This window comes from Micropterus salmoides, unplaced genomic scaffold (genome assembly GCF_014851395.1).
Source record: "Micropterus salmoides isolate LMB-PRFRI ecotype aquatic unplaced genomic scaffold, ASM1485139v1 Ms_hic_scaffold_3, whole genome shotgun sequence".
Lineage (NCBI taxonomy): Eukaryota > Metazoa > Chordata > Actinopteri > Centrarchiformes > Centrarchidae > Micropterus > Micropterus salmoides.
This window is the reverse complement of record NW_024042261.1, coordinates 29124804-29151752: the sequence shown is the minus strand read 5'-3', so window position 1 is coordinate 29151752 and position 26949 is coordinate 29124804. Positions and strand designations below refer to the sequence as shown.

The 26949-nt window shown below is 39.6% G+C and overlaps 3 protein-coding genes across 3 annotated transcripts in view; 1 reads left to right on the top strand and 2 right to left on the bottom strand.

Annotated features, from left to right (window-relative positions):
- nxn (nucleoredoxin) overlaps nucleotides 1-10082 on the bottom strand; it is a 55021-nt gene extending 44939 nt beyond the window's left edge. The window contains exon 1 of the mRNA XM_038693576.1: nucleotides 9591-10082. Coding sequence (XP_038549504.1) covers nucleotides 9591-9899 — 309 coding nt within the window. The 5' untranslated portion in view covers nucleotides 9900-10082. The remainder of the gene's footprint in view (nucleotides 1-9590) is intronic.
- A 630-nt stretch (nucleotides 10083-10712) lies between these two features.
- Nucleotides 10713-12735, bottom strand: txndc17 (thioredoxin domain containing 17). The gene is made up of 4 exons (XM_038693580.1): nucleotides 12480-12735; nucleotides 12199-12280; nucleotides 11447-11522; nucleotides 10713-11216 (listed from the first exon to the last, which is right to left on the bottom strand). The coding sequence occupies exons 1-4, from the start codon at nucleotides 12622-12624 to the stop codon at nucleotides 11148-11150; spliced, it is 372 nt and encodes a 123-aa protein (XP_038549508.1). The 5' UTR covers nucleotides 12625-12735; the 3' UTR covers nucleotides 10713-11147.
- A 287-nt stretch (nucleotides 12736-13022) lies between these two features.
- Nucleotides 13023-26949, top strand: part of LOC119882885 (protein moonraker-like) — a 29874-nt gene continuing 15947 nt past the window's right edge. Inside the window, 18 exon segments of the mRNA XM_038693210.1 lie at nucleotides 13023-13457; nucleotides 14115-14408; nucleotides 14487-14754; nucleotides 14943-15052; nucleotides 15155-15217; nucleotides 15539-15760; nucleotides 16488-16665; nucleotides 18068-18270; nucleotides 18473-18603; nucleotides 19047-19199; nucleotides 19756-19845; nucleotides 21349-21416; nucleotides 21419-21435; nucleotides 21675-21746; nucleotides 21922-22006; nucleotides 22009-22091; nucleotides 22324-22396; nucleotides 22629-22749. Coding sequence (XP_038549138.1) covers nucleotides 13320-13457; nucleotides 14115-14408; nucleotides 14487-14754; nucleotides 14943-15052; nucleotides 15155-15217; nucleotides 15539-15760; nucleotides 16488-16665; nucleotides 18068-18270; nucleotides 18473-18603; nucleotides 19047-19199; nucleotides 19756-19845; nucleotides 21349-21416; nucleotides 21419-21435; nucleotides 21675-21746; nucleotides 21922-22006; nucleotides 22009-22091; nucleotides 22324-22396; nucleotides 22629-22749 — 2369 coding nt within the window. The 5' untranslated portion in view covers nucleotides 13023-13319.

Genomic DNA, 26949 nt, shown 5'->3' with positions numbered 1-26949 from the left:
TCTGAGAAATAAACCCAGCTTCATATTGTTAAAGCAATGTTACTGATAATACAACAGCATGAATCAATTTATAGGCAACACTGCACCACCATTATTTGTTTTCCAGATTAGCTTGCCCACCAGTGACCTTGAGTAATAGCTCACAAATGTATTCTAAAGAATCATGTGACTTGGGCGTGCACACACACGCTATGACAGAAACCAACTGGTAATATTAACATATCCATTTGTCCAAGTAGATATAATGTGCAATTATGCGGGGAGCATGTTGCTGCTGAGGTGTCAAATAACACAGGCGCAGTAAACTCAGTGAACCTGGCTGCAGACAATTTTGGATATTTAGATTCATAATGAAAATAGAAACACATTAAATGAACCAAATTCAAGAATGCATGTTTGTGTGCAATCTCTTGGAGGAGCAGGAGCAGGGTGCGCCTGGAAATGATTCCATGTGACTCTCTGGTTATTACAAAAATAATGAGCAAACTACAGGCCATGAGATCTGCTTCAGCCAGACTCCCCTCAATTTTTCTCCACTTTTTCTTAACGCAACGTGCCAACTTAGCAAGGACAGGATTTAAATTAGCTACACAATTCTTAAGCCTCGTTGACTTGCTGAGCTCCGACAAAAAGTACATTTGAAGATGCTTACTTATAATTCTTTGTTCTGTCAGCAACTGTTCAAAGTCTTAACTTGCTACCATGCAACTCCATAAAAACCGACTGAAAGAGCTGATTCAATATTATGGAAAATATTCATCTGGGAGGCTGTCTGTGGTGGCATCTGACCCTATTAGACATGATATATCCTCAGCTGGCTCATTATCCTGTAGGAGATTAACAGCTCACTGTAAATGTAGCATCTGCCTAGGAGCAAAGTGAGGATCAACCAACAGCTAGAACCAACTAATCTGAATGATATGAGGTCAGCAATGTTGAAAGTCACATTTATTTTTTAAATGTACATGAAGTCCTTGAAACAGGACGTTTAAAGCATAAAAATACACTTTGTTGCTTTTACACTTCAGTTTTAGTTTTGATTAAACAAACAATATATAACATGCAATTTGTAATCTTTAGAGATGCTAGTAGGCGGATTTTGTTTTCTCTTTGAAAACAAAATCCGCCTATTTGCTACTGGAAAGAGTAGTAAAACATAAAGCATGTCTTTGGACAGACATGCTATACATTGTCCTCCGATTTTCAGTTTGTGCAAAGATAGGCTAGCCAGCTGCAGGTTGAAGCTTCATATTTGTACACGAGGCAGTGACATCTATCTTCTCATATTATTCTTGGCAAGAAAGCAAATAAGTGTTTTTTTCTATAATGTCAAACTATTCCTTAATAGAAGAATAAAAGTCTCCCAGTGAAAGAGGTATTACAACCATATTAGACTGATAGTCACTGCTTATAAAACTCTCTTCATCTGTATCCATTCATCCCATTTACAGTTTTTTTTGTTCACACTCTTGCTTGTTGTAAGGATAGAATAAGATGAAAAATTTAATGTAAACCAAAAGATCTTCATCTTTATACAGCATACACATGCTTAGGTATGGAAAATCACAAAGTTTTCTCTCAATCGATCAACAATATTAAAATCCCACCATGTAACTACAGTGATGGACAATAAATAGGATACACAGCATTGCCCTTGTGTCTTACATCTAGCTTTTTCATTCCGAGAAGATGTGGGCTGGATGCTGCTCTGTCATGCTGCATTTAGAGGCCCACAAAGCCCATTGGAGTACAGTGGAGTACTTTCTCCATCCATATACAGCAGCCTGTTAGCCTGAGGGAGCGACAACCATTTCTCTTTTTCCTCTTTGTCTTTATAAACACAACTACTGGTCCTACCCTCACATCACAGCAGAGCAGTTAATGCATCCCAGTGCATCCAACACTACAGAAAAGTGTTACAATAAGACATCGTGTACTACAGTAACACTACACACACTTTGCTACAATAAGGTTTTCATACAGCTGAATTGTCATTGTTTAGGTTTGGTCAAGTTTGCATTCTTACTACACTCAGAGTGGCAGAGGCTGGGCGTTTCAACTATTTAAACCATTAATTTATTAACTGCAGAAGTACCCCCTGACTAAGTGGTTGGGAATCACTAATGTGATTAGAATTATGTATTTTAGTGTGATCAAGCACAAAAACAATGTTTAGATCTGTGACAAAACACAATTATCAAGGCAACATTATAGATACAGTCTTGCATTTTGAGAAATCAAACTACCTTTTTCCGCACTTTGTCAGAGTGCATGCTTGTCAGTTGCTAGATAAAAATCCCTACACCGCACGCAGTAGCTAAACTGTAGGCAAGACAGCGGGGCTGGTGCCAGTGTGCCAGTGTGCCATGCTACACGCTGAGACAGTGGGTCTCTTTGTATGGCGAGCTTCTTTTCAGACAGGAGCAGGAGCTGCAGGAGCACTTATACTTGGATGAAAACACCACGGGGGGGGGGGGGGGGGTATACACAACAGGGCTTCCATCCTGGGTGTGGGGTGGTGGTCACATGGAAGGGACAGGGTTATCGTCCAAGGGGAAACATATAATGAATAAATTTACATCAAATCAACACTGTCATTCACTGATAGAGCAGATATCCTGAAGGAGATGTGGGGTCATCAAGTGGCAGAGACAAAGATGAAAATTTGCAGTGAGTGTCGACTACCCAAAGCATGAATCCATCATTGTATCTTTTTAATTTAGCTTAAGAAATATGATCAGTGGTGATGATGAGGGGGGAAACTGGGCAATCACAAAGAGCTAACATTCAATCTAGGAGAGATAACAAAAGAGACGAAAGACAGCTCTGGATGGCAGGATGCCCCTGGGGCGGCTATGCTGTTATTATGTTGGAAGGGGCTGCAGAGCTGCGGTGTGGGGCAATTAGAGGACAGAGTATTGAATGGGGGAGGGTCCAGGCACAACAACCCTTCCACAAAGTGTTCTCAGCTCAGAGAAAAAGGAGCAACAAACCTCCCAGATATGGTAGCAGTTGCGTTTAAAAAAAAATATGAACACGTAACAGATGATGGTGGATTTATGAATTGAAATAACAACCATCTGCTTATTTCCATGGAAAGAAGCTTGGTCTAAGCTGCTTTCCTGTCATCAGCAAAATCCAAAATTTATATCAAGCGATCGCATGCTAAACTTTGTGCTGCATTGGTTTGGATGATTTGACTGGTAAGTATGTGACAATCGGGCTGGTTTGGGATAATGTACGCAAGCAAATGAATCATCTGTTGTTCTCATCGAGAGTTACAGCAGACACTGCGGTGAACACATTAGCCATGTCTATTATCTTTAACGTCACTCCACTCTGGAAAGTCCTGACTGAAAACCACAGAGAGACCAGCAGAAGTCCAGCTGGAGAACACAGGGACAAAGAAGAAAAGTCAATCCCAGAGTATCGTTTCAGTGGTTCATGAACCACAGACAGAGGTCACAGCCTTACAGCTATTGTTTGTTGTCTTTTAACGTGTAGATAACGGAAGTGAAAACAGACTGAGTTCCGAGAGGGAATAGGTTTTACGAGACAAACAGCGTGACTGTTCCCTAAACTTTCACTTGGGTAACTTAAGCCTCTGAACTTCACCTCTGACGAGATCTCTATTGTCCCCTCTCATAATATTACAGATCTCCAAGTAAAGAGGACACAATGGGCAGTGAAAGGCGACAGTAACAGAAGCTTAGTAGTGTGAGATGTAACAGTTGGCATTGCCAAGTATCCCGAGCCCTCACAAACACACACTGCCTTTATGCCCTCTGGCCCTGAACGGCTCCAGTGGAGCAGGTGTCTGCCCACATTCTTTACATAAGCTCTTGTCAAATATGGCGCACAGCAACAAGCCTCACAGCTGCAAGACAATGGAGTCCCATTAATTACAGTACTGCAGCCAGGCATGCGCACTTCAAGCCAGAGTGAAGGTAACAGTTTGTACAAGGTCAGCGTTATCAAAGTAAGCGTAACACAAAACCCAATGGTGTGAACTGGAATGTATAAATAGCAGTAATTGCAAAGCCACGGTGCATTTACAGTTGCATCCAAATTATAATACTACATACTTTTATATAACACCTCTCTCCTCTTATTATTTCTTTAATAGCAACCAAATGATACACGCACACACAATCACACCGGATGCGGCAATAGAAGCATTTTTTATTGTGTTTGTTGAAATTCTCTTCACCTCCAGACGGCAATCAATAAATCAAATGACCTGACACAAATATGGCTGTCGCAGGACTGTAATAAGCATGGCCAATCATTTAATTCGGTCCGACTTACCTGGCTGTCTACCTACCTACCTACCTACCTACCTACCCACCCTTTCCCTAAATCAAAGTCAGTATTTTTGACATGGGCCATTTACTAGTGTCAGGTCCCACCATATGCATTTTGCACATTAAGCCAGAAAGCTCATGCATCACAGTTTTGTTTGACAATTAGAAAACTGAAAAGAAAGATATCAATAATATGTTGATGTTTAAACTGCATAGAAAAAATTTTAATACATAAATGTTTGCATGTAAATACAATAAAGTACTGATAATATGTTTCTGCAGTGGTTAATACTTTTCTCCTCTTGATATTCCTCAAAATTGTAAATTACAGCTCCTCAAGTATTCAAACCACATTGAACTTTAGGTTAATTGTCGTTTTACGTTAATTGTTGTTTTAGGGTTTCACTAGTCATTTAATCTGCCTGGGTCAAATGCCTTGAAGTAAGGATTAGCTTATTTTCCCATTTAGTCCCACACACAACTTCATAATAGGCCACTTACTAAACCTTAAAGCTTTGATCAGAGTAAGGAATCTAACAGAGAGTGCCTCTGTTTCAGGTTCACAGCTTCATTTGATGGAGTAGATCACCATTCTTGCTGACTTTGTTTTTTCATCTACTGTATGTTGGTGTCCAACTGAGAGCTACTGCATTGAGTTATTTAGTTTTCACTCTGCATATACCATCCTTGTGGGGAAGTCACACGTCTTTAAATCTGCTTATTTTTACAACGCTCTATTCATTTTACTTCCAAGTGTCTTTGAATTATAATTAGACTTTCTGTTAAGCTACCATACATGTAGTTGGTTCCCATGAGCTGTAGCACAGGAAGACTGAGCAGAAACTGGTCACGAATACATCCTCTCTGAATCCTACAATTAACTCGAAAGCTCTCAATTACAGAGGTGCCACATCACAGACGCCTCAAAAATGTCATATTCTGTTGACATTATTAGCCCACACTGTGTGAGTGAAAAGAATAAAAGGAGACAACATCTAACGCTACCCAGAAAAAACAAGCGGAACACAAGATCAAGAAGAGAGAATTGCCACCTGCAGATAAAACAGTTAAGGCACTTATCAAGTCATTTCTACTGTCACAGGCCAAGGAGCTATGACGGGCTGGGTGCACAGCAGTCTGTAGCAGATCAGTGACGTTTGATGAAAGGCATCCTTAGCCCCTCTCTCTAAAGCCCCTTGCACCCTTAGACCCTGGCTGTGAGCCGATTGAGCGGGCGTCCTTCCTCTGGGGGCCAGCTACAGAGCAGAAACACCGACCAGGAGGACTTGAACAAGAGCCCTTTCTCTCATTGCGATGTCATCCCCCCCACCCCAGACTCCTGCAGGAAAAGCTCTGGCAGCATCTCTGCTTGTTCCCCCCCTTTGGTCAAGTTGGGCTTTCACATTGGCCAAGGCTTTAATTGATTTACATCTCTGCTGCACAAGTCCATGTAAGGCAGTGCCAGCAAGCCAAGACAGCGAGGCAGCTGGCCGTCCCTGAACTACAAGCAGACGTGCTATTCGAGGATCCCCCAAGACAAACACTAGTGGATATCCTCTATGCTGTTCTAAAAACAAATGTGCTGACCTCTTGGTCGGTCTTGCTTTAAGAGTGACCCCACATTAAGAATGGAAAATAAGAAAGACCACAAATAAGAAAGACTACTGACATTCTCCCCTCCATTAAGCAGTCTCTAAGTGGAACCTTTATCAGAACAACACAATGTCAGACAGACATTCACATGACCTGCAAATAACTAAATGAAATCAATTGGCACCAGGATATAAGACTTTTCAGTCTTTTGTGTTGGTTACAAAACCACCAGAACTACAAGATCTTTTTTCAAGGACAAATTATATAAAGACTAGCCTCTAGACACTAGAGTTTCCTTTCTCTATATATTTAATCAAGAATATTTATTCTTCTTGATTAAATAACAAACATTTCCTGCAAAAGGAAGGCCTGGATAACCCCTGAGTAAAACGAAAAGAGGACAGCCTTCTGTGAGAGATAGCCATGTCAGTACAGGGCAGAGGAGGGGGAGCAAAGGGAACAGGAGGGGGAGGTACAGTTGGAGATTCTTAGGTGGGCGGTGAGGCTCAAAGACATGACTGAAGAGAAACTGCATCCTTCAGGAGGTGAGCTAAGCTTTCAGCCAGGAGTCAAAAAGAGCCTGCGAGGAGAGGTGAGAGGGCCACTTAGTCTCTGCGGACCCACAAGATCAACACGGCCCTCCACTGGGTCAACATCAATTAGGTCTGTCTGTAGTAAACATACAGAAGATCCTCTTCAGTTACTGTAACGCTCAATTTCAGACATGCCAGGACATCTTCAGCAGTCAGTCTTCCTCTGTTACTCAGAACCAAATAAAATACTTTATGTTGTCCATTTCTAGCATCAGCAAACTTCACACTTCCTGATTTGCAAAATATGATTCTTGCGCTTGAATTAGACACATCTAATTAGAACCAAAAAATGAAAATTTTTGCATTTTGGTTGATCACCTTGTGTTTCACCAATACACATAAATCCCCATATAATAACAACTAATTTGGGCTGCAACTATCATTTTAGTTTTACTCATCAATTTTTTCAATTAGTCAACTAACAGTTTTGTCTAAAAATAAAATGGCAGAAAATAGCAAATAACCATTGTAAAGTCCCACAGCCTAATTTGATGTGTTCAAAACGCTTCTTTTACTCCATAAATAGTCGAGTAAATGGCCATACACGAGAAAAGTATCAAATCCTCACATCTGAGAAGCTGGAACAAACAAATACAATTATAATGACATTTTTTCTTGAAAAATTACTGAAATGTATAATTGATTATCAAAACAGCTGCTGATTAATTTTCTGTTGAGCTACGAATCCATGGAACTTCACAACTAAATAAATCAACAATAGAGATAGAGATCAACCACCTGAATTATCTATAAAAGCATTACATCAGGTCAGCCAGAGATTCACACAAACCGTTTGGACAGGAGAAAGGCTGCAGTGTAAATGAATGCACAGATTACGGCATACATAGCCATTCCCTTAAAAAAAAAAATTAAATGCCAACATGCATAAATTATCAATTAACTACTGGATGATGAGGGTAATGACACGCTCTGCGTGCCTCTAGAGATGTCACATTTATAAAATACTGTTCTTGCACTAAAAGTGCTGACTGAATTTTCACTGCTGTGTTATAATGCTGAGAGGGAATAGGGCAAAGGTTGGATGAAGCCTCAGCTGAACCAAAACAAAAACAGGCCTCAGCAAAACACAAGATACATAACTGTGTTGCTCTATTCTCATAAGGCCCAGACAGCCAATAGACCACCAGCAAGAGCGTGAACAATGGTTATGTTGATGCCACAGACATTTTCCATAAACAGTTAGAACACAATAAAGCTGCACCGTGGCGATGGATGCGCTCCGCCCCAGACAACAAGACAACCCCCATCCCCTGTCATCTCCCAGCCTTATTCATGCCTGGACTTTATTATGAGGTGTAACGGAAATCATCATTGGCAATCTGAAAGAATTTACAAGACAATGATGCAGTCCAAGTCATGCCTCACCTTCACAAAGAACAGTTGGGGGTGAATTTGCTCATCGTGTTAAGACTGAAAAAGATGCATCCTTTTGAGAAAATACAGGCTGAGATAAAGACAAGATGTAGGCTATTAAACATTTTAACCCGTAATGGTTTTATACACATATTATTTAACATAACTACCGTTAAAATCTTTCAATGTTACTTTCTTACAAATATCTCCTTTTAAAAAGTACAAACCAAGCCTTCAAATGCAAGTCAAAATCCTCTTTACCATTATTTGGATGATTTTAAATCCACAGCAACATTTTACTTTGGAAACAAAATCAGCTAATCACAGACATGCAAGCCGTGCAAATATAGCTGGCCACACAGTATGCTTGTTTATGCCTCATCTGCAATTACATTTACATTTAGAAAATGAGACCTGTGCTGCAAACAGGGGGCTGGGATGGCCTACTGACATCCTGCAGTACACACACACACACACACACACACACACACACACACACACACACAGTATACAACATTGTCCTCCTTTCTATCGTTCTTCATGTTTTTGCAACTGCAAATATCACTTACTAACTGGCAGAGGAAACCATACGAGTATTCGTATTTTGCAGAAAGAATAGTAATTTATCCACAAGATGTTTGTAAGTGATTCTGTTTTTGTGGGACAGTTTTGGCTATGAACAAAAGAAAATAGTGTGTGTGTAGCACTGTTTGTCTTAAATATTAAAACTTCTTCAAAAACTAATTTCAAAATATTAGATTAATGAGATAATTTGTGCAATTTAATAATATAGTAACTTGCTAAAATAAAAATATATTTTCTGTCTATTTCAACTGAAAAGCAAATATTTACACTGAATGTTCAAAATATATCACAGCAGAAAACTAAATCCAAGCTGCCTCATGAGTTACAAAAATTAGACAAAAATAAACATACTTACAAACATACATTAAACATACATTAAGTGAAATCAAAGTGGTGAATTAGAAATCCACCAAGCATTGCACTGTTGACCATCAGGAAACCACAGAAAGCTATAGATGATGGTAAAATAAAGGGCCTTCACTGAGCAGACAACACAGGCAGCATTGTGGATAATATTATAGATGTAACAGTAAAAGTGCTTTAGCTAAAACATTATGTGCCAATAACAATTCCTTGAACAGAAACGTTAGTCAGTAAAAGACAAATAGAAATGAAGTTACTTTCTGTTTCCTTTCATGTTAATAAGTTGGGAATGTCTGGCATGCCACGTTTAGATGCTGACAAAATTAAGTCAAAGGCTAAAAAGGATCCTTCTCTGGCTGTTGTGAAAAATGGAGAAACATTTCCCCTGTGCAAACACTAATGACATTTATCATTTTCATTTTCTTTTGGTTAAATGTGGAATCAAGTGGCTGCTTTTTGTAACCACAGGCTTTATTAAAATTTGTATTTGTGTAGAAAATCATATAGATGTGTGTGTTTTAGCAATAATTTGGTTAACTTGGCTTAAAAGACAAACCATTTTAAGATGACAGAAGTCCAATTGAGTAAAGTCAGATTTAAGGGAATCTGCTATAGAGAGATTAATGATGTAAGGAAATTAAAGCAAATCCACCTGTGCACTGTAAGAAGAAGCAGACATGGCCTACAGGGACTTTTCCGGTGGTTTCCAGCTAAACCTCCTTCAGAGAATAAGCATTGGTTTGTCAGTGTTCCTCTTCATCACCACAGCCCATCTTACCTTTTTGTGCCTGTCTTTGAAAGGTAACGCAGGCCATGGCATCTCCTGCAAAAAGTCTTGCCAGTGTTTCTGGTCCTGATCAGACGAGATGAAGACGATTTCCAATTTGTCCTTATGTTCCGACGCCTTTTTGAACCTGCTGTAAAACTCGCATAGGCTTCCGTTGAACTGCTTGCACGGGGCGTTAAGGCTGCATCCGAAGAAGAGCCCGACCAGGGATAGCTTGGCGCCCAGCGACTGCACGTCCACCTCGGCTTTCTCGCTGTTGACGAGCCGCTCCCCGATCAGACTCACCAGAAACTCCGACATCGCAGCGTACAGTCCTCGAACACACAACGTTACCCTCAGCCGAGGTTGCTGTACATGTAACCGCTATGTTCAGGCGACACCCGGCACTTCCTCCACCTCTACTTTGAGGTTTTAGGTGAGCTCCCAGCCCCTACGAGGCGTTGCGGTCTGTGTTGCACCGCGGCTCGTCCTCCGGTGTGTGAGCGCTGTGCAGGAATGCACTCAGCTTAAATCACACTGACTGCAACAGCGGTTGCGCTCTTTCCCTCCTCAAAGTATACACTTTCACCATGACATCTGGTTATATCTAGTCAAAAAGATGACACTTAATAACTATATTCTGTGGATTTTTGATGTGTTAAGGACAGCAAATGCAGCTCAATTCATTTTAATGTCTGAGTTTATATGTTTTATATCGTCAGACTTAAAGCAGCGGGATTCCAGGTTCGACCTTAAAAAAATATAATAAATTAAATCTTTGAGATGAGTTAATTTAGTAATCTTCATTAGACAACTGTGATTTAAATTCTGAAAATTAAAAAAAAAAAATTTGCCTGGTGTCACAACCATACTCTATTTCTATGGATGTGCTGCCACCTAGTTTTCACAAGAGGAAACTACCCGGGCTGTGACAAATGAGAAGGGGTTTCTGGCATCACTTGAAGAATGAAAATAGTCTTACATGGTGAAAACACTGTTTAAATGTTCCAACACAAATTATTCAACAAAAACTTGGTCACCAAAAACATTGCTGTGAGTGTATTACATTTTAGCTTGTGGCATTCATTGGGGGTCATCATACATTACAACAAATGTTTTCTCCCACCACAAATGTTCAGCGTCAAGTGTCATTTTATTTGAGTCGTACTGCAAGGCAACAAAAGTCACATTAAAATGGTCACAATAAAAAAAAAAATCCCAAGGCATTTTTTTATAATCAACTAGTGTGTTAGAACATCATTAAATTTGAAGAAATGTATCAAATAAGTGATTGCACATAAAGCGGAACAATAGAAATTAGTATGATTAGTAGCAATTCTAAAAGTTTGTTTTTGCCAATTTTCCAGTTTAGAATTAATTGAATAGCTGTGTATGACAAAGGATTCCCATTATTTTTGTTGCAAACTTATACTGCTGCTGATTTGCATCAAATTACAGTTGGAAATGTACAGTGAAACCGAATGGTGATGAAATTCACAGTTTAACAGTGAAGAAATCTTGAATGACTCAAATCTTGAATTATGAGTAATGTGAACTGTGCGGGAGCCCTCAGTCCTCAGTGAACATCATCTTCACCAGCTCTGCTTTGAAGCATTCGTCTTCCACCAACTTCTGAGGCTGAAACAGGATTACAAGGGGGTGTATTACAGGTACATTTACTCCCTAGACCACTCTAACTACAGTAATATTAAAAATATTGTGCTTTTTCATATTCAACATTTTATAAGACACTGAAATTTGTTCTCCTATCTCTTTCTGTGGATTTTCCTGTAAAACATTTATAGTACGTCTCATCTTAGGCTAATCCATGTCAATAAAACAGTCAAGCCAATAGAAGTTATTCTTACAGTGCCATATCGCAGCAGAGTGGGAACTCCACTCAACTTCAGTGTCTTCTTGAAGGCATTACTTTGATCCTTCCAACTGAAGCATGAAAAAGACATTATTATTAAACGGCTCATATCATTTACAGATATCATATTTGAAAGAGCAGACTTGAAAGTATTTTTAAGTTTTCCAACATGTAAATGTCACTATACAAAAATCTTTGAAAAAAATACTTCTGTCTTGACAATTAAAAGCTCAAAATGTTCTCTTGGCTACCATTCCTCTGGGTTGTATACATGTGATGTTATATTGCTCACTGTACCTGGCTCTATACTTTGTCAGTTCCCTAAAACATAAATGTAAAATCAGATTCATCCAATGTTTAAATTTTAGTAAGCACATAATATATTTTGTGATTTAGCAAGAATTTATACTGGTTAGTGACTTCATAAATACAAATAATGACTTGTTTTTCCATTTTATATGGTTTCAAAATCAAGTTAGATTAAATTGGAGGGAGTTCTGGGTTGTCTGTCAAACTGTAAATTAACTATTTTTAAGGCTATTTCATTGTTCTCTCATTGCCATTATCATATTTTATAGAGCAGATGAAAATACTCAATTGTTAAATCTATCATTTAAGTGTCAGTTGCAGCTCAAACATGGTGTGCTCTCCTGTTTTGTGACAGTATTTCATCTGAATGACTCAAGCATTTGATATGCCATAACATTTGCCATAAAATATTTAAATAAAGCAGAGTAAAATACTGACTAGGCCCGTTCTCCAACTTGACAGTAGATGAAGACAGAACCCTCAGGAAGATGAGCCATCTCTCCTCTAACAACTGGCTCAGCTAAAAGGGAAATAAAACCTATTAAAGTGAAATCAAGATCCTTAAGTAAAACGGCATACTCCTCTCACTACCAGAACAACGAAATGTTTGCTGCATGAGGTTACATGACCAAATATTTCAATCAAGTCTACTCAAAATGAAACCACAAACATCTATTGACTATATTTATATGTGGCAATTCCAGGTATGAAGTTATTACCTTTCACACAGTCTGGACACCAGCTCTTTCCTTGGGCGTCTTTATCGCCAGAGAAATAAGCATAAATATCTTTTCCTTTTCTTTCAGACACAGCCTGACAGAATTCATCATACCCGCGGACATTTACTTCTTCGTAATGGGTCATCGTTTAGACTAAATTAATGTGAAAATGCACTAATATGAACTACGATGCACTAACAAGTGTTATCAGAAATACTGCTCCCCTGAACGCTGGACCTGGTAGAAATACTCCAAACTTGACAGTACCACTTCCGGTCTGTGCAAAGGTTCTTAAAGGGACCTTGTACCTGAAAACATAGATCACGTTTTTTAAATTATATTTTGTGATGACCAAGTTTTATAATTCGGATTACGACATTACATATTATCTCAAACATATAGAAAATTTTACAAAAGGGGTATATTTTAAATTTAATAACTGGTCATTAAAAATGCGATTGCGCTGATGATTGACTTATTTGCCGATCCGTACTTGGTAAAAAAAACCCCAACCCACTACTTCCGTCTTGCGGCTTCTGTTGTTGTCATGGCGGTGTTTCAAACGGTTGATAATCTATTAGACTGAAATTAAACAAGTTAACCATGTGCTATATTTTACTTTACTGTCAGTTAGACACGCTATGTGCAAAGATAATGTATAATTCCTATATAAACTGAAGAAAAGTCGTTATAGTAAGCGAAGTTGGGATTAACCGTTAATGTTACCGTACTTCAATTCAAAAGCGTTCATAGCGTGCTAATGCTAACTCTCACTGGCATTAGTTATATATCACGAATTGTTTGCTAGGTTGAAAGAAGTATGTGGTTGTTTTCGCTGTAATGACTGCACAGTTGTTGCAGAATGGTTCCGCGATTTCTGTAGGACAGCAAAGTCAAAGGAGAGACTGGGTTGTTTTAGAGTCAACACGAAACGGTCACAACCGCTGCGATTTAACAACTGGGATGTCACAAATCAAGGTAACAAACAGTGGAAGACGTAACCCTGTCAATATTAACAGTGTCTTTATTCCAGATGGCTAATGCTACCTGGACACGCATGTGCACTCAGTTGTCAGCATATTTGGAACAACTAACTTAACGTTAGCTAAATCCGATTCAGTCTGGTATGTCACCCTTCATTTTTTTTCCTGCTGTTTTAGAGTGTTGATTTACCTAACGTTACTGTTATATGGTCACTTAGGGAAGCATGGTGTGCGGTGCTGTTGAATCGTAAAGTTATTGCTTTATTTCCAATATTTTGTCCACCTTTATCAGTGAGGATAGACTAGATATTTGACAAACCTCTCAGCATAGCACAATTCAGCTCAACGGAACCAAACAGTAACGTCACAGCCCACAAAAAAAGAGTTGAATTCATCTCTCTTTAAAATATTTCACACACAAAACGCAATGAAGATTGGTTTTACTGCAGGTTTGTTCCTGTAGATTGCATTGGGTCTAGCTAATTGTACCAAACAAATGCTGGCAACTGAGTTAATATGAAGTGAATGCCAGCAATAACGTTACCTGAAAAGCATGTATGAGTGTGAAAAGCTTTAATTTAGAATCACAATTGCTGTTTATGTCTCACAATGCAAGACTGGTTAAGACTGCTTGCTATCTTGCGCACCGCAGCTATTGTTCAATGAAGCCATCCCTGCAAGTGCCAGCAACCGTGCCACCCATGTACGCCTGCCAGCCCCCATTGTGATAGAGAGGCTGCTGCCGCGGTCAGAGGAGCGTGAGAATGTGGACAGCCCCAGGAGCTCCATCAGCTTCACAACTCTCTCCGAGGAGAGACTGCGGGCTGCGGTTGAGCTGGCCAAGCGAGATCTGAGACGAAGGCGCCTTGAGTCAGTGGCAAAATCCCCTGCCAAACCCTCTCAGGAGGCCTCCCTCTTTGAGACAAGTGATGTAGAGCTGCTTCAGGTAATAATAGTACAAAGTATATAACTACTGGTTTACTGGTATATGTCCTACTTAGGGAGTCATTATCTCTCTTTATAGGAGCTTGCAGCCACCCCAAATAAGACAAAGTTAAAGGCCTCCAGTCCAAAAGAGAAAGTGGCCCAACCTGGAGCCAAACTGTTGGTGCACACATCCCAGAGATGTCCCATCTCTCCCATGCCTCGGACTGGCCAGTCGCCCCCAACCAGAGACCCTGGCCCAAAGCCTTTAGAACGAGGCAAACCAACTCCTTTAAGCCAGGAGATCTGCAAGCTGCAAGATGAGCTGGAAGTGTATATTCAGAAAGTGGAAGAGCTAGCCAATAGAGGTGACCCACAAAAACAGCTTGTAATATTAGGCCAGTGTCTTACAGTTGATTACATGTTTAAATCTACAGCTTAGCTTGAAAAAGTTTTCACAGTTTTGGCACCTACCACAATCAGCACACTTTTTGTTTGGTTTTACAATGGACACAAAATGCTAAAAAATAATTAATAATGGGATTTTAAACAACAGGAGAGAAGATAGAGGAGCCACTGGAGCCTGAAGAGCAAAACAAGTTGGAGATACGAAGACAGAAGCAGTCAGCCCGCTCAGCACGTATGATCTATGTTCTCCAACAACAGGTATTTAAATCTTTACCACATGTAATCGAAAATAAACCTTCACTGACTTTTTGATTTCCACTGTATCTTTAAACATTATTCTACTAAATTGTTATTTAATAGGTAAAAGAGATACAAGATGATATACAGAAACTACGAAGCCAGAAAATGTGGGACACCAAAAAGGTATGTCTTTAGTAGTAAAATTTGTTTTTTGGGCCTCCTGTCCCTCAAAAAATAAGTGTTCTACATCCCAAACACACAAATGAGTGGTCTGAAACTACACCTGTATTAGTTTTGTTTTTATCACTGGAAACTAAATAAGACAAAGCAGTTTTTTATAACTACAATGTTCAAATAACATGGCAGTATTTTTACCACATTTAAAAAATATTTAAATTAATATTACTAAATGTAGATTTTGTTGAGTTCTGCCAGCTCTACTGCTCAGCAAACCCATTGTTTTTCTCAATAGTAAACTGATTTACTATCTGATCTTTCTTTCAGTCCATGGCTATAAACAGGCTTGCAGCTGCCCACCGTGGGGCACTCAGGGCCTTACAGGTTGTTATCCACCAGCTTTCAGATCTATCTCATGGCAAGGTACCCCCTCACTACAAAGAGCTGGGCCAGCTGATTCGCCAGATCTCTTTGTGCTCAGCTAAAGTCGAAGTAGAGCAGGGTTCATCTGTGCCTGAGACGGCCCTCGACATTCTGCAGAAACTAGAGGTAAGGAGCAGTACAAGTACAATCACAAAGTATTTGGACAATAATATGTTTTTTGTTTGTTTGTTTTTTAAATTGCTTTGGCTCTATTCCAGCACAGTAGGTTTGAAACAGACAACCAAAATTGTTTTTTTTTGGCCATATAGTCACCTGATCGCAATGCAACTGATCATGTCTTTTACTTACTGAAGATTAAAAATTCTATAATTCCACAAAACATTCATTGAGTGCGGATAACTGCAGCAGGGGTCTGGCAGAGCATCACAAGCGAAGATAATAAAAGTGTGCCTGTGTTGTTTGTGGGTCATAGACTATAGGCTGTACCAACTTTTAAAGATAGAATTACTTTTTGAAAGGACTATTTAAGTCTGAATTAACTTTTCCAGTTACTTTCTGTCCACCAAAATTGTGAGATTAGGTATAGAAAAGTCTTCATTTGCTTACAGCATCTAATGTTGATATAAAAATTAAAGCTGAGAGCCAGCACTTTACTTGTAGTCTTTTGTTTAATATCATCTTTATACTTTACAACTGCACTGCGCTGTTATGAATGATTGTCTTTGTTATGTTGTTTATTTTTTGACTTATAGTTAACTGAAAAAATATAGTTTTATTTGATTAGTTTATATTTTCTGTTATTTGTCTACAAGTGCAGCTTATTTTATAGGGAGTTAGTTTTCTTTTAAAGTGGACATCAAATTTTTATGTCTTGTCACTCTATTCCTCTTAGACTTTGGATTCTGCCCTCCGTAAACAAGAGACGCTTGAAAAGATGCGGGCCCAAGCATGTCCTCCACACAGGAAGTCTCCTCATCGCAGCGTGTCACCCACTAGTGCACCCAAGGGTCCCAGCACCTCAACTGCTCGAGGTCCTCGCAGACCCGCAAATCCCAAAAGAGTTGTCCGTGGTGAGTGTGATTAGTTAGCATGCTTAACAGCCTTTGCTTTTCTTTAGTAAGACATTTGTGTACCTGTTTTTATAAATACATTTCTACCAACAGTATATAAATACATATTACAATTAATACAAAAGTATCATGAATCTAGGTGCTTGAATTGTAAGAGGTAAATCAATTACTAGAATACCTTGAAAATAGCCCCTTTTTTTAGCAAAGTGCTGAAAAAGTCATTGGAATTCAGCCACCGAAATTTCATTATATTTAAATTGATACCAACTGCTAGGCAAAAAAAAAGCTTGTAGGCCACATATCAGCCTTTGTCGTGACTCAAAAACTGACATCCATAGAAATGTTTGGTTTCATCTTGAACCGGAGCATCCACAGATTCATTTCATACCACATCTTTTATGATCCACTAAAGTTAGACACGATAGACGAAGATGAATAAATCCCTGTTTTTGTTATCTTTGATGCCATCACCACTATGCTAAACCTGGGCCCTATTTGTGTTGAAATGACTAGTAGGTTCAAAAGTAAGTTTTTGATCTGTGCAGTGGCTGCAACGTATTTCTTTGGGGCAATTGCTCCCATCAAAATTACGTCCACTTTTGTTGACTGTGTTTTTAACAGGAAAGTCTCGCTCAAGGGCAATTGTCATTCTGAAAACATGACTCTCCTCTAGAGAGAAGAGTATATTGTGTTGAGGTACGCTAGGAAATAAAGTATTGCTAGCAGTTCCTGTATGCACACATCAAACTCCTCTCCCTCATGTCCACTGGCCCAGGTTTACTTTCTGCCAGTGCATCTGAAAAATGCAGAGAGTACATTTTATGTAAGCATTTTGATGAAGGACAACCCTTTTAGTCTCCTTTGTATCTGAAAAGGGCTTTTATATGGTTGTGTTTGGGGCTCCCACTGTGCTTAAATGGTTGCACCAGGCTGAAAATGAATAAGTAACCATGAAGAAGTCACAGAAAAAAACAGGAACTGATGTGCAGAACTCTGTCCCCTCAGTCCCCCGCCGCTTAAAGCAGTTAATACCTGCTGGCTCCTATTGGGCTGAGAGTCATCCTGTGGAAGACACAAACACCTTCAATGAGCTGTAGCTGCATCTAGATCTCTCCCTGGAAACAAACATCTTTGTTGTGTTGCATAAGTCCCTGTACCATTTATCTATCAGTCAGTAGGGATCCAGCTGGTTGTCAAGAGAGCTAGCTAACTGTCTAATTGGCCTTGTCGTGTGCGTGTAATGCCTTAGACCCCAAGATTCCAAACTGATTTACTTGAGTTTAATAGTGATGATGAAGAGTATAGTTTGTTGTTAGCATAGCTATTCCTTATTTTCTGTTTAAATAAGATTCAGTAAGTTAAGATAAAACAAATGATGCGGTTCATTTTTCATTTGTGTCAGGAGGTATGAGAATGGCTTCACATAAGCCTAAAACTACTTCTCGCCAACCCATGAACAGAAGAGAGGTGCTCCGGGCTGGCCTGGAGACACTTGCCCAGCAGAGGGAGCTGACAGAGCTGCACGGACGATCTCAGACAAGCACCACCTGCAGAAAAGGAGGGGCTCTACCCTCTGAGAGAAGCAAGGCTGACGTTATAATGAAGGTATTTGCTTCACTTCTACAAAGTACTGAACTGAAAATATCATAACACACAAGTGTTTCATGTTATATTAGAAGCAGTGTGATTTGGCCTTTATTTAAATGCAGTGTGAAAAGGTACATAAAGGTGGATCCCAGAGATTTTTGATGTCAATGTGAGGATCATGTAAACAGTCTAAACATATATATGATAATTTTTGTCATAGCATAATCAGATACAAGATGCGGGTTTCCAGCAGCCTACAGTCTCCTCTCAGCTCAGAGTGAACCAGCTCCCTCAAAAAGAGCGCTCTGTGCCCTGGATACCTACATCCCCTCATTCTCCTCCTCCACAGCGGTGAGCCTTTTATCTCTCTGTACTGCTGCAGATGACACATTAATTTTTTCAAATCACAACCTATTATTGTTCACCAATGTTTTCCATCTCAGCACACAATGGATGATTAACATCGTTACATAACTAAGGTTATACTATTGTAATGTCTGAAACGCTAAACTCAAGGTGACCGTTTGCATCCAGTATCAATCTGTTCATTAATGTATTATGCATTAAAGTGCTCTTGACACAATAAAGCTTAAAAGTAGAAGAGCAGTGCCAGCCTACGTAAGCAATATTGTGAATGTCAAAATGCGCTGTTGAAAGTTCCTTGTGTAAAAAATGTCCATGTTTTTCTCCATATACCTCCTGCTCAATCCCCGCCACCATCATGTCGATGTAGAGTATATTTGTCTTCAATCTGTTTTTATTATACTTTCATCCCTCTGCTATTATTTCAACAGATCCCCTCAAAGGAAAAGACCAGAGCCTCGGTGTCTCTTCTCTCCTGTGAAGCCCTCACCCAGCCCTACAAAGCAGAAAGAGGCTGGTGGATTGGGAGCAGAGTCGACCCTGAGCTCAGAAAAGAAGAAACAAGCTCAGAACGAAGCATTAAGGTGAAGCCAGTCTCCTAAAACTAGATTTGAACCTCTTCCATCTATATTTCATAATGGAATATGATAGTTCTTCAGATTAGTCAGTGGTAGGTTTTTGTTATTTGTACTTCAGATCAGATCAGATTGTGTGTCCTAGCAAGCAAAAAAAGCTAAATGGATGGCTTCTAGGGAAAGGAATGTTAATGAGTCCTTCTTCTGTATTCACTGAGTTATTTCTAACCTCTGTGTCAGACCCCACTTGCTAAGAGCCACAGGCAATGCATGGATTCTAATTCAAAGTTAATTCTTTCCAATAAATGAATCTAGGTGCCTGCTAGATTGAGGCCATTTCTCTTTATGAGTGATTAATAGCTGGCCTGTTTTCAGTGCTTATAAGCACCTCATTGATTGAGTGCTCCACATATGTCTGCGTTTAATCAAATCTTAATTACTACAATTGTGCTTTGCAATTAATCAGGGTAAGCAGCCTGATTTTAGAGATGAGGATTATACGTTCTTTTCGGTGAAATGTTTAATTCAGCTTGCATTTTGTTTCATTTGGTGATTACTGGTACAGAAAAGCCTGGCTGGATAAGATGACGATGCAGAGACTAAAAGAGCTCAACCAGCTGAGTAAAGAAGAGGCTGAACGCATTCAGACATTAAGGTACAGTTGAAGTATACTACAGTTTTAGCAGACATCTTGTTGTTGGATATTGATCCAGCCAAAAACCTGATCTGTTAATAATCCCGTACAAAACTGCACAGAAAAACATGCTGGGTCATGGTAATATTGGCACTCTTTAGGGGCTCTTTTTAATCAGTCACTGTACAATATACATAACCTACTATAGTATTATTATTATAATAATAAATGCTTAGGTGTGTCCTATGTCCTAAATAAAATTTGCCGTTTACGTTATTTGAGATCCACACAGTAATCTGCCATACAGCTCAGTACTCCAGGCCTCACAATTAAAGAACAGTTACATTGGGAATTACAACATGGACATGATTACCTACAAACATAAGAACAGAAAATAATGTATGTTGCGAGTGCAGCAACATCACCTCAGCACCTGAGAGAGTATTTGTTCCTATAGATCACCTCACATTTCCTAATTACACAGCGCAAGGCCAGCAACAAAACACAGTGCGAGTTGTGCATAGGCTGTAGGCAAGATTTGGTCCATTAATCTCAAATTAAATTACAGCGAATGTGCAGGTTTGTCCTTCATGCTTCTATTTTCTCACCCACAAAGACAAAAACCAATAGGCCTGATAATTTTTTTCACTTTTTCCCCGATGGAAGTTTGACATGTCACAGCAGGAAAAACACAGGTGGAATTAGACACATTAGTTAACAATGGCCTCACGCCATTTTGTTTTGCTCCAGGGCTCTACATTTTTTCTGCATAGTAACTTATTCAAACACTTCAATGGAAATGCACGATTGTTATTATTATTAGTCCCACTATTACTATTTCACAAACTACAACAAACTGTTCGTTAAATACAGTATGTAGGGCAAGAAAAAGCTGTATGCTAATGGTCTAATGCCTGTTTTTTGTAAAAAAAAAAAAAAAAAAAAGTATTTCTGTATTCCATGTCAAAAGCTGAAATCAGTGAGTCATTGTAACCTTATTGTGTTTTGAGCCAGGCGTCAGTTGGTCCCCCTGCTCCCCTCGTTAACAAGTGACAGATATTGCACAAAACCTGTCACTTATTAACAGGTGATTGCACAATAGACCCCTTCTAAATGACTGTATTATTTCTTGTATGTAATGCTTGTGTCACATTCATCTAATTAATCTCGTTTGAGTTATTATTTCCTGAACTGATCTTAGCTGGAGTCATTGTGAGTAGCGTGTCAGGCTTAGTGGTGGTAGTTTGACAGTTCTGACCTTGTTCTGACTTGTCCTTGTTCAAGGCAGAAAATGTGAACATGTAGGTAAACACAGAGTCTGACAAATACTGCTATTTTGTGTAGAATCCCATCAGCCTTGAAAACCAATTTAAATGTGTTTAGAGTCATTATTATTCAAGGTATATTATTTGAAAAACTTATTTAAATGAGGCATTTTTTCTCATTCATCAGAATTTGACTATTCCATCACTCACAGAACTTCTTCTGTGACAGCTTGCAGTGTGGGTGTGTTTTGGTTTACAGGTCACAAGGTGTCTCGCCAACTCGGTGGGCTGAGCAAGCCGAGCAGAAGGCCAGAGAGAGAATCCAGCCCTTCTGGATGAAGCACAGGTAGGAAGACGTATCTGTTGTCTGGGTAGTGCTAGATTTTACTTCTCTTTCCTTCCTTTTATACATCTCATGTAGAATCAATACATCGCATTTGTTAAAGTAAAACATAAAGCCATATTTACCTCCTGATTTAACAGTAAAATAAATTGTGACTGTTGAGTAATAGTCTTGTTGTTTCGGGCTAAGAGAGAGTACTTTGGATTGGTGGGACTGAGTTTGTTTTTGTCTGTTTACCTCAGGAGATTGGTGAGACCAGGAACAGGATCAGCTCCTCACTGAGGAATCGGCTGTCTGAGCACGCTGCAGAGAGGGTGAGCTGCGCTGCTGTTGCCAATAATTCACAGGAGAGAGGAGAGTTGGCCTTGCTATTGATGGAATTGGAATTTGGTGTCATGGCAATGGTTAAACAGCGAAAACTGAACAATTAAGCCTAATATTCTGCGTATGTTTTCTGTTGTTTTCTTTTGTGCATGTTGTCCTCCACAGGCAGCAGAGAGTGCTGAGCAGCTGAGTGAGGCCTTGCTGGAAGATCTGTTGGAGGACTGTGCACGGGCGGCGTGGGCGGCTGAGACAAACGACAGTTGGAGGGCATGGCTGAATGTAGGCTGCAGGCCCCCACCCTGGAGAGTATGCTGCTTCGTATGGAGGAGATACAGGTGAGTGCTGCCCTATAGAAAGGCTCACCAACAGAAGCCAGTGTGGAAATCGAAAGGTCACCGATTACCGGGTTGCTATTTATAGTGAGCTGTTGTGACAGCTTTGGTCTGGTGTTGTTTACTGATGCGGTGTCTAGTCTCGATGACGGTGTTCAGTCTGTTTGACATGGTTCACTTTTGGCAGGTGGGCAGTATGTTTAGAAAATGTGTTTCTCTGTGTGTGTCTGAGCAGAGAGATCAGGAGGAAGTGAGGAGACGGTTTGCTTCTATCACATATTCAGACCCTCTTGACTGGGACCAACCAGGTAAAAAACCCAAATGCTGTTAACACAAACACACTCCTGTTTATCCCTTCACCCTTTTAGAGAAATCATTTCCCTGATCTCCTGTAGGTGGAGACAGTGCTACAACTAACAAGAGTGGGCAAATACTTGTCATTCTGACTCTATGCTCTTCTGGTGTTTCTGTCTGTCCCCTGCTCCACCCCATCCCTCTCAACACACACTACCACAACTCCTTCCTCTCTGTTCTTCCCAGGACCCCAGTGCCATGCCTCTGGCTCCAGGCCAGCCTCTCCTCAGCCAATTAGGCTCACAAGGCCAGTGCTAAGGCAGAGCTGTGTAGCTGATATTGTCCTAGAGAAACCTGTGGAGACGGGGTAAGTTACTCTGTCCTTTTTCCCTTTTTAAAAAAATACTCAGTTCTACTTTTCATGTTTTGCTGATGGCTCCTTGCTGTTTTATTCATCTTAAAGAAGCTGTAGGGAAATTTGTAGGGAGTGTTCCCAGAATATTAACTGGAGTGCAGTATCTGGGTTTGACCTATTTAACTTCCTTCAATCGTTTGATATGAAATTATAGGTCTGAGCCCTCGTTATCAGTTGTAATAGTAATGAATGTATCACATTGTGAATTAACCCTCTGTTTAAAAAAATATACATAACAAAAGTTGGATTTCTATTTCTAGGGCACTTTTTTATGAGGAAAAATAAATGGATTGACTTCCTGTGGTTGTATTACGAAAGCGGCATTGTCCACAGGAAGTCATTCACTATTGTTTGAATTAGACCTCTAGACTGGATGAAAAGTAATGTGGTTAATGTTTTTGTAGCAGTGGACAGTGGCCCCATAATCACTCTCCCATCGGGAGGCCTTACTCATCCAATAAAACTCTCTTGGTGGCTGCCATACCCAGAGCAGTCTATTCCTGACTCTGGCAGCAGACTCCACAGAGACCCTCCGCTGCCCAGGGCTTTGGCTACAGCTGTTGTACTGCTTAAATTAATGAGGAACTTGGAAGGAAGAGACAAGAGAGTGGAAGGACTAGAAGTTGTTGACACAGACAAGCCAGCAGGATGTTGCATCTAACAAATTCAAGCAGCACCATTAGCAAATTAAAACCAGTCAGACCCGGTGCCTCAGGTTCAATTCCCTCATATCCCTGATATCCACTGTGGTTAATCTTACACTATTTTTTTATTGCATCCATCATGCTTAGTGTCTAGTCTTTTAGGAGAGGTGTTGTGTTTTTTCTCATGAGTTGCTCTTGCTTCAGAGGTATCTAGCCTCGCAGCTTCTTATTAGGGAACATAGTCATTTTGAGAACTGGCAGCTCATTTGTTGTGAATCTCCCTGAATCCCTGTGGCATAAAACAGAAACAGATCTGCCTGCATTGCTTTTGTCCTCCGTCTTAATTAACAATGCCTTTAACATGCACTTGCACCCCGCTGGACCTTTTCATGCTTTCTTTTTTAAGACATTAAATCACACTAAATGTAATTAGGATTTTTGACACCGATCAATAGGAAAAAAAAAGAATCTCTGTAAACTGACTTAAAGTAACTACAAATTTAAAACGCACCGCAACAATGTATGAAAAATTGTAAGTGTAACAAACCCAAAACAAGTCTCTAGTATTCATCAAAGGATAAATAATAATCCAGTTACATACAGTTTAATGTACGTGTCAAAGAAGGTAGAATAACATGTAAATGTGAATATATAATGTTATGTGTATGTGGTGTAGCATTACAAAACGGGGTGTTTCAAATTAAAATGATCTTTTATAAATGAATCAGCTCGGCATTTCAGCACTAGTCTGCTTTTCACAAGAAGTGGTTGATATATACTGTGTGTATGTGTATATATATATATATATATATATATATATATATATATATATATATATATATATACTCTATGAAGTTAATCTGTTGGTTGATGTTTTTAATGGGAGCATCTGACCTTGGCTATAGAGTAATGACTGTTGGTTTCTTCTATACATGGATCAACTTAGTATTCATGACTGGCAACGGACATTCAGCAGCATGGAGTGCGTGTAGCGTTGCTGACTGCAGACTTGCATGTCATGGCAGCGCAGAATCTCTGCCCCTAAACATTTCTAGTGAAATAATGAAACAGTAAAGCTGAAGATACACTGAGCAACTTTTAGAGCAGTCGTGCAGGGCAACGTTGCCGTCAATGGTAATGAGTAAAAATTACTACCGTAATCCCCTTCCCCCACCACTCCGCCACCCGCCCCGCACCATCGCTATCCGTTCAAAACATAGTCGGTCTTGCCACTAGCAAGATTGCCCAGCAACATTGCTCAAAAAATTGCCCTGTGTATGATCAGCTTTAGACAAGACACAACATGACTGCACACAACTTTGTATTGATGACGGTCTTGTATTATAAATGTGTCTGCAAAAAAATTTGGCTCCAAGATTGCTTGCCATGCAGTAATTGTACTCGTAATCATTCGATAAAATTATTACCACGGATTCTAATACATTCTTTGCATTAGTCACCTCTTCTGTGCTCTGAATGAAGACCTAGCCAATTCAGCAGTTACTTTCTGGCTGCTTGGGCTATAATTAAATATGTCTGGGTGAAAAAAGTAATCGCCAAGTATCTAAGTTTTTCTAACGAGAAAGGTGCTGCAATTAAATGTAACACTTGTCACATTAATTGAATCCTACTACAAGCTGAACAACTGTTGATTGATGCATTATTTTCCCACATGCCCTACAACAAGGTACAAGCAGAAATGCTTGCTTGCTGTAATGACCGCTGTAGATGCACAACAGCCTTTTATTCCACAGTGCTTAGTCCCCTAAGAAGTAATAAAGTTGGAGGTAGGGAGTCATTTGGTGTGAGATAGAAAGAGAAATTGTGCTTATTAGGCACATTGTCTTATAGAGCTGTCTTCTGGGGCCAAGAAGTTGTTTTGGAAACTGAGATGAGTGGGCTACCTGTGTTGCAGGCTAAAATGACCCAGGTGACATATGCTGCAATGCATAACAGAGGAGATGAAATGAAGAAAAGTTTTGATTACACAACCCTGCAGTCTGCTGCATCCACAAATACCAAAACTCAACCACATGTAATCCAGTACACCAAGAACTGAATTAACACTTATAGCCAGGTTAACCCAAACTTGCTGCAGTTTGCGTGTTGAATTCAGCAACATGTATTCTTCATTTAGAACAGATGTCAGAATATGTAGGTCTTTTAACTGGAACAATGAGTTTCAGTCATTGAGAGCTGTGAAATAACATCTGACAGTTAGTTTCCATCTTCAGCCTGAGGAAGTGAGCTGCATTAGTATCGGAGAAAACAATCTAGATTTAATGACAATGCCTCACTTTGATGTCAGAGTAACCAGTCAACACACTGACCTCCGTAAGGAGAAATCTAAAAATATTATTTTAACAAATGCTTTAGTCACCGTAGGTATTCAACACTGCAGCCAGCTGGTCTTGATATTTACATTCCTGCCAACAGTTCAGATAATTAATCTGTTTGTGCAGTAATCAGCAGAAAGTATACAAGGCTTTAGGAGAGAGAAACACTTTGATGAGTTAGAAAGACAGAATTATTGATGACGTTCATCAAATTCTGCTTTCATGTTGCTTTTGCAGCAACTGAGCACTCACATCAATTCCTGTGGAGGAATAATAGCCTAACAGTGCAGTTTGTTTTTGTGTTGGTGTGGGATTGTTAATCCTCTGTCAGCGGTGACTCTTCTAGTGTTCAGTGTGACAGAATGGAGAGGTTTCATTTTGGGGGTTTAGAACAGGAAAACGTGCCAAGATCTCATCGTGTGTGTTGTTGCAGGCCTGATTGGTTGTTTATAACCCACATTTCTCATGAGTCACCATCAGCAGGAAACAGAGTCATGCATGCAATCATGTGTCACACACACACACACACACAATTATACACCCCAACGAAGAAAATGTGTGACAGTGACATAGTTTACAAAAGCAGACCTTTCTCAGTGAGCCTATCACTGGAGGCGTCTTTGATTGTATTGTTGTTGTAGGGAGACAGGCAGACTGTTATTTGTCATGGCTTTCCAGATTTTTTTGATTTAGGTGCTGTTATAGAAGTACAGATGTGAGGAAGGGGAGGACTGGTGGGGGAATCCAATTTTCAAAAGAATTGCATTAAAAAATGGAATATATGAGATAAAATTATTGCTTACAGGTGCTCAGGCTATTCTGTCTCTCTGCTAAGGGGTAGTTATGGTTACTTTTAGGTCATGATTTACAACAGCGGGGCAAATTTTGATTTGAGTTCTTGTTCACTTTGTGGGGGAAGTAGTTGTTTACATTACACCAATATTTTAAAGATTTGGTATTATGCTCATTTTCAGGTTCATCATTTTATTTAGGGGTTGTACCAGGTTTACATGGTTTCATTTTCAAATAACACTATAGTTTTGTCATACTACACATTGCTGCAGCTCCTCTTTTCACCCTCTTTCAGCCTAGGGCTGGGCGGTATATCGATATATGAGGTATACCGATATAATTTCAAAAGAGATATGAAATTTAGACAATACCGTTTAGAC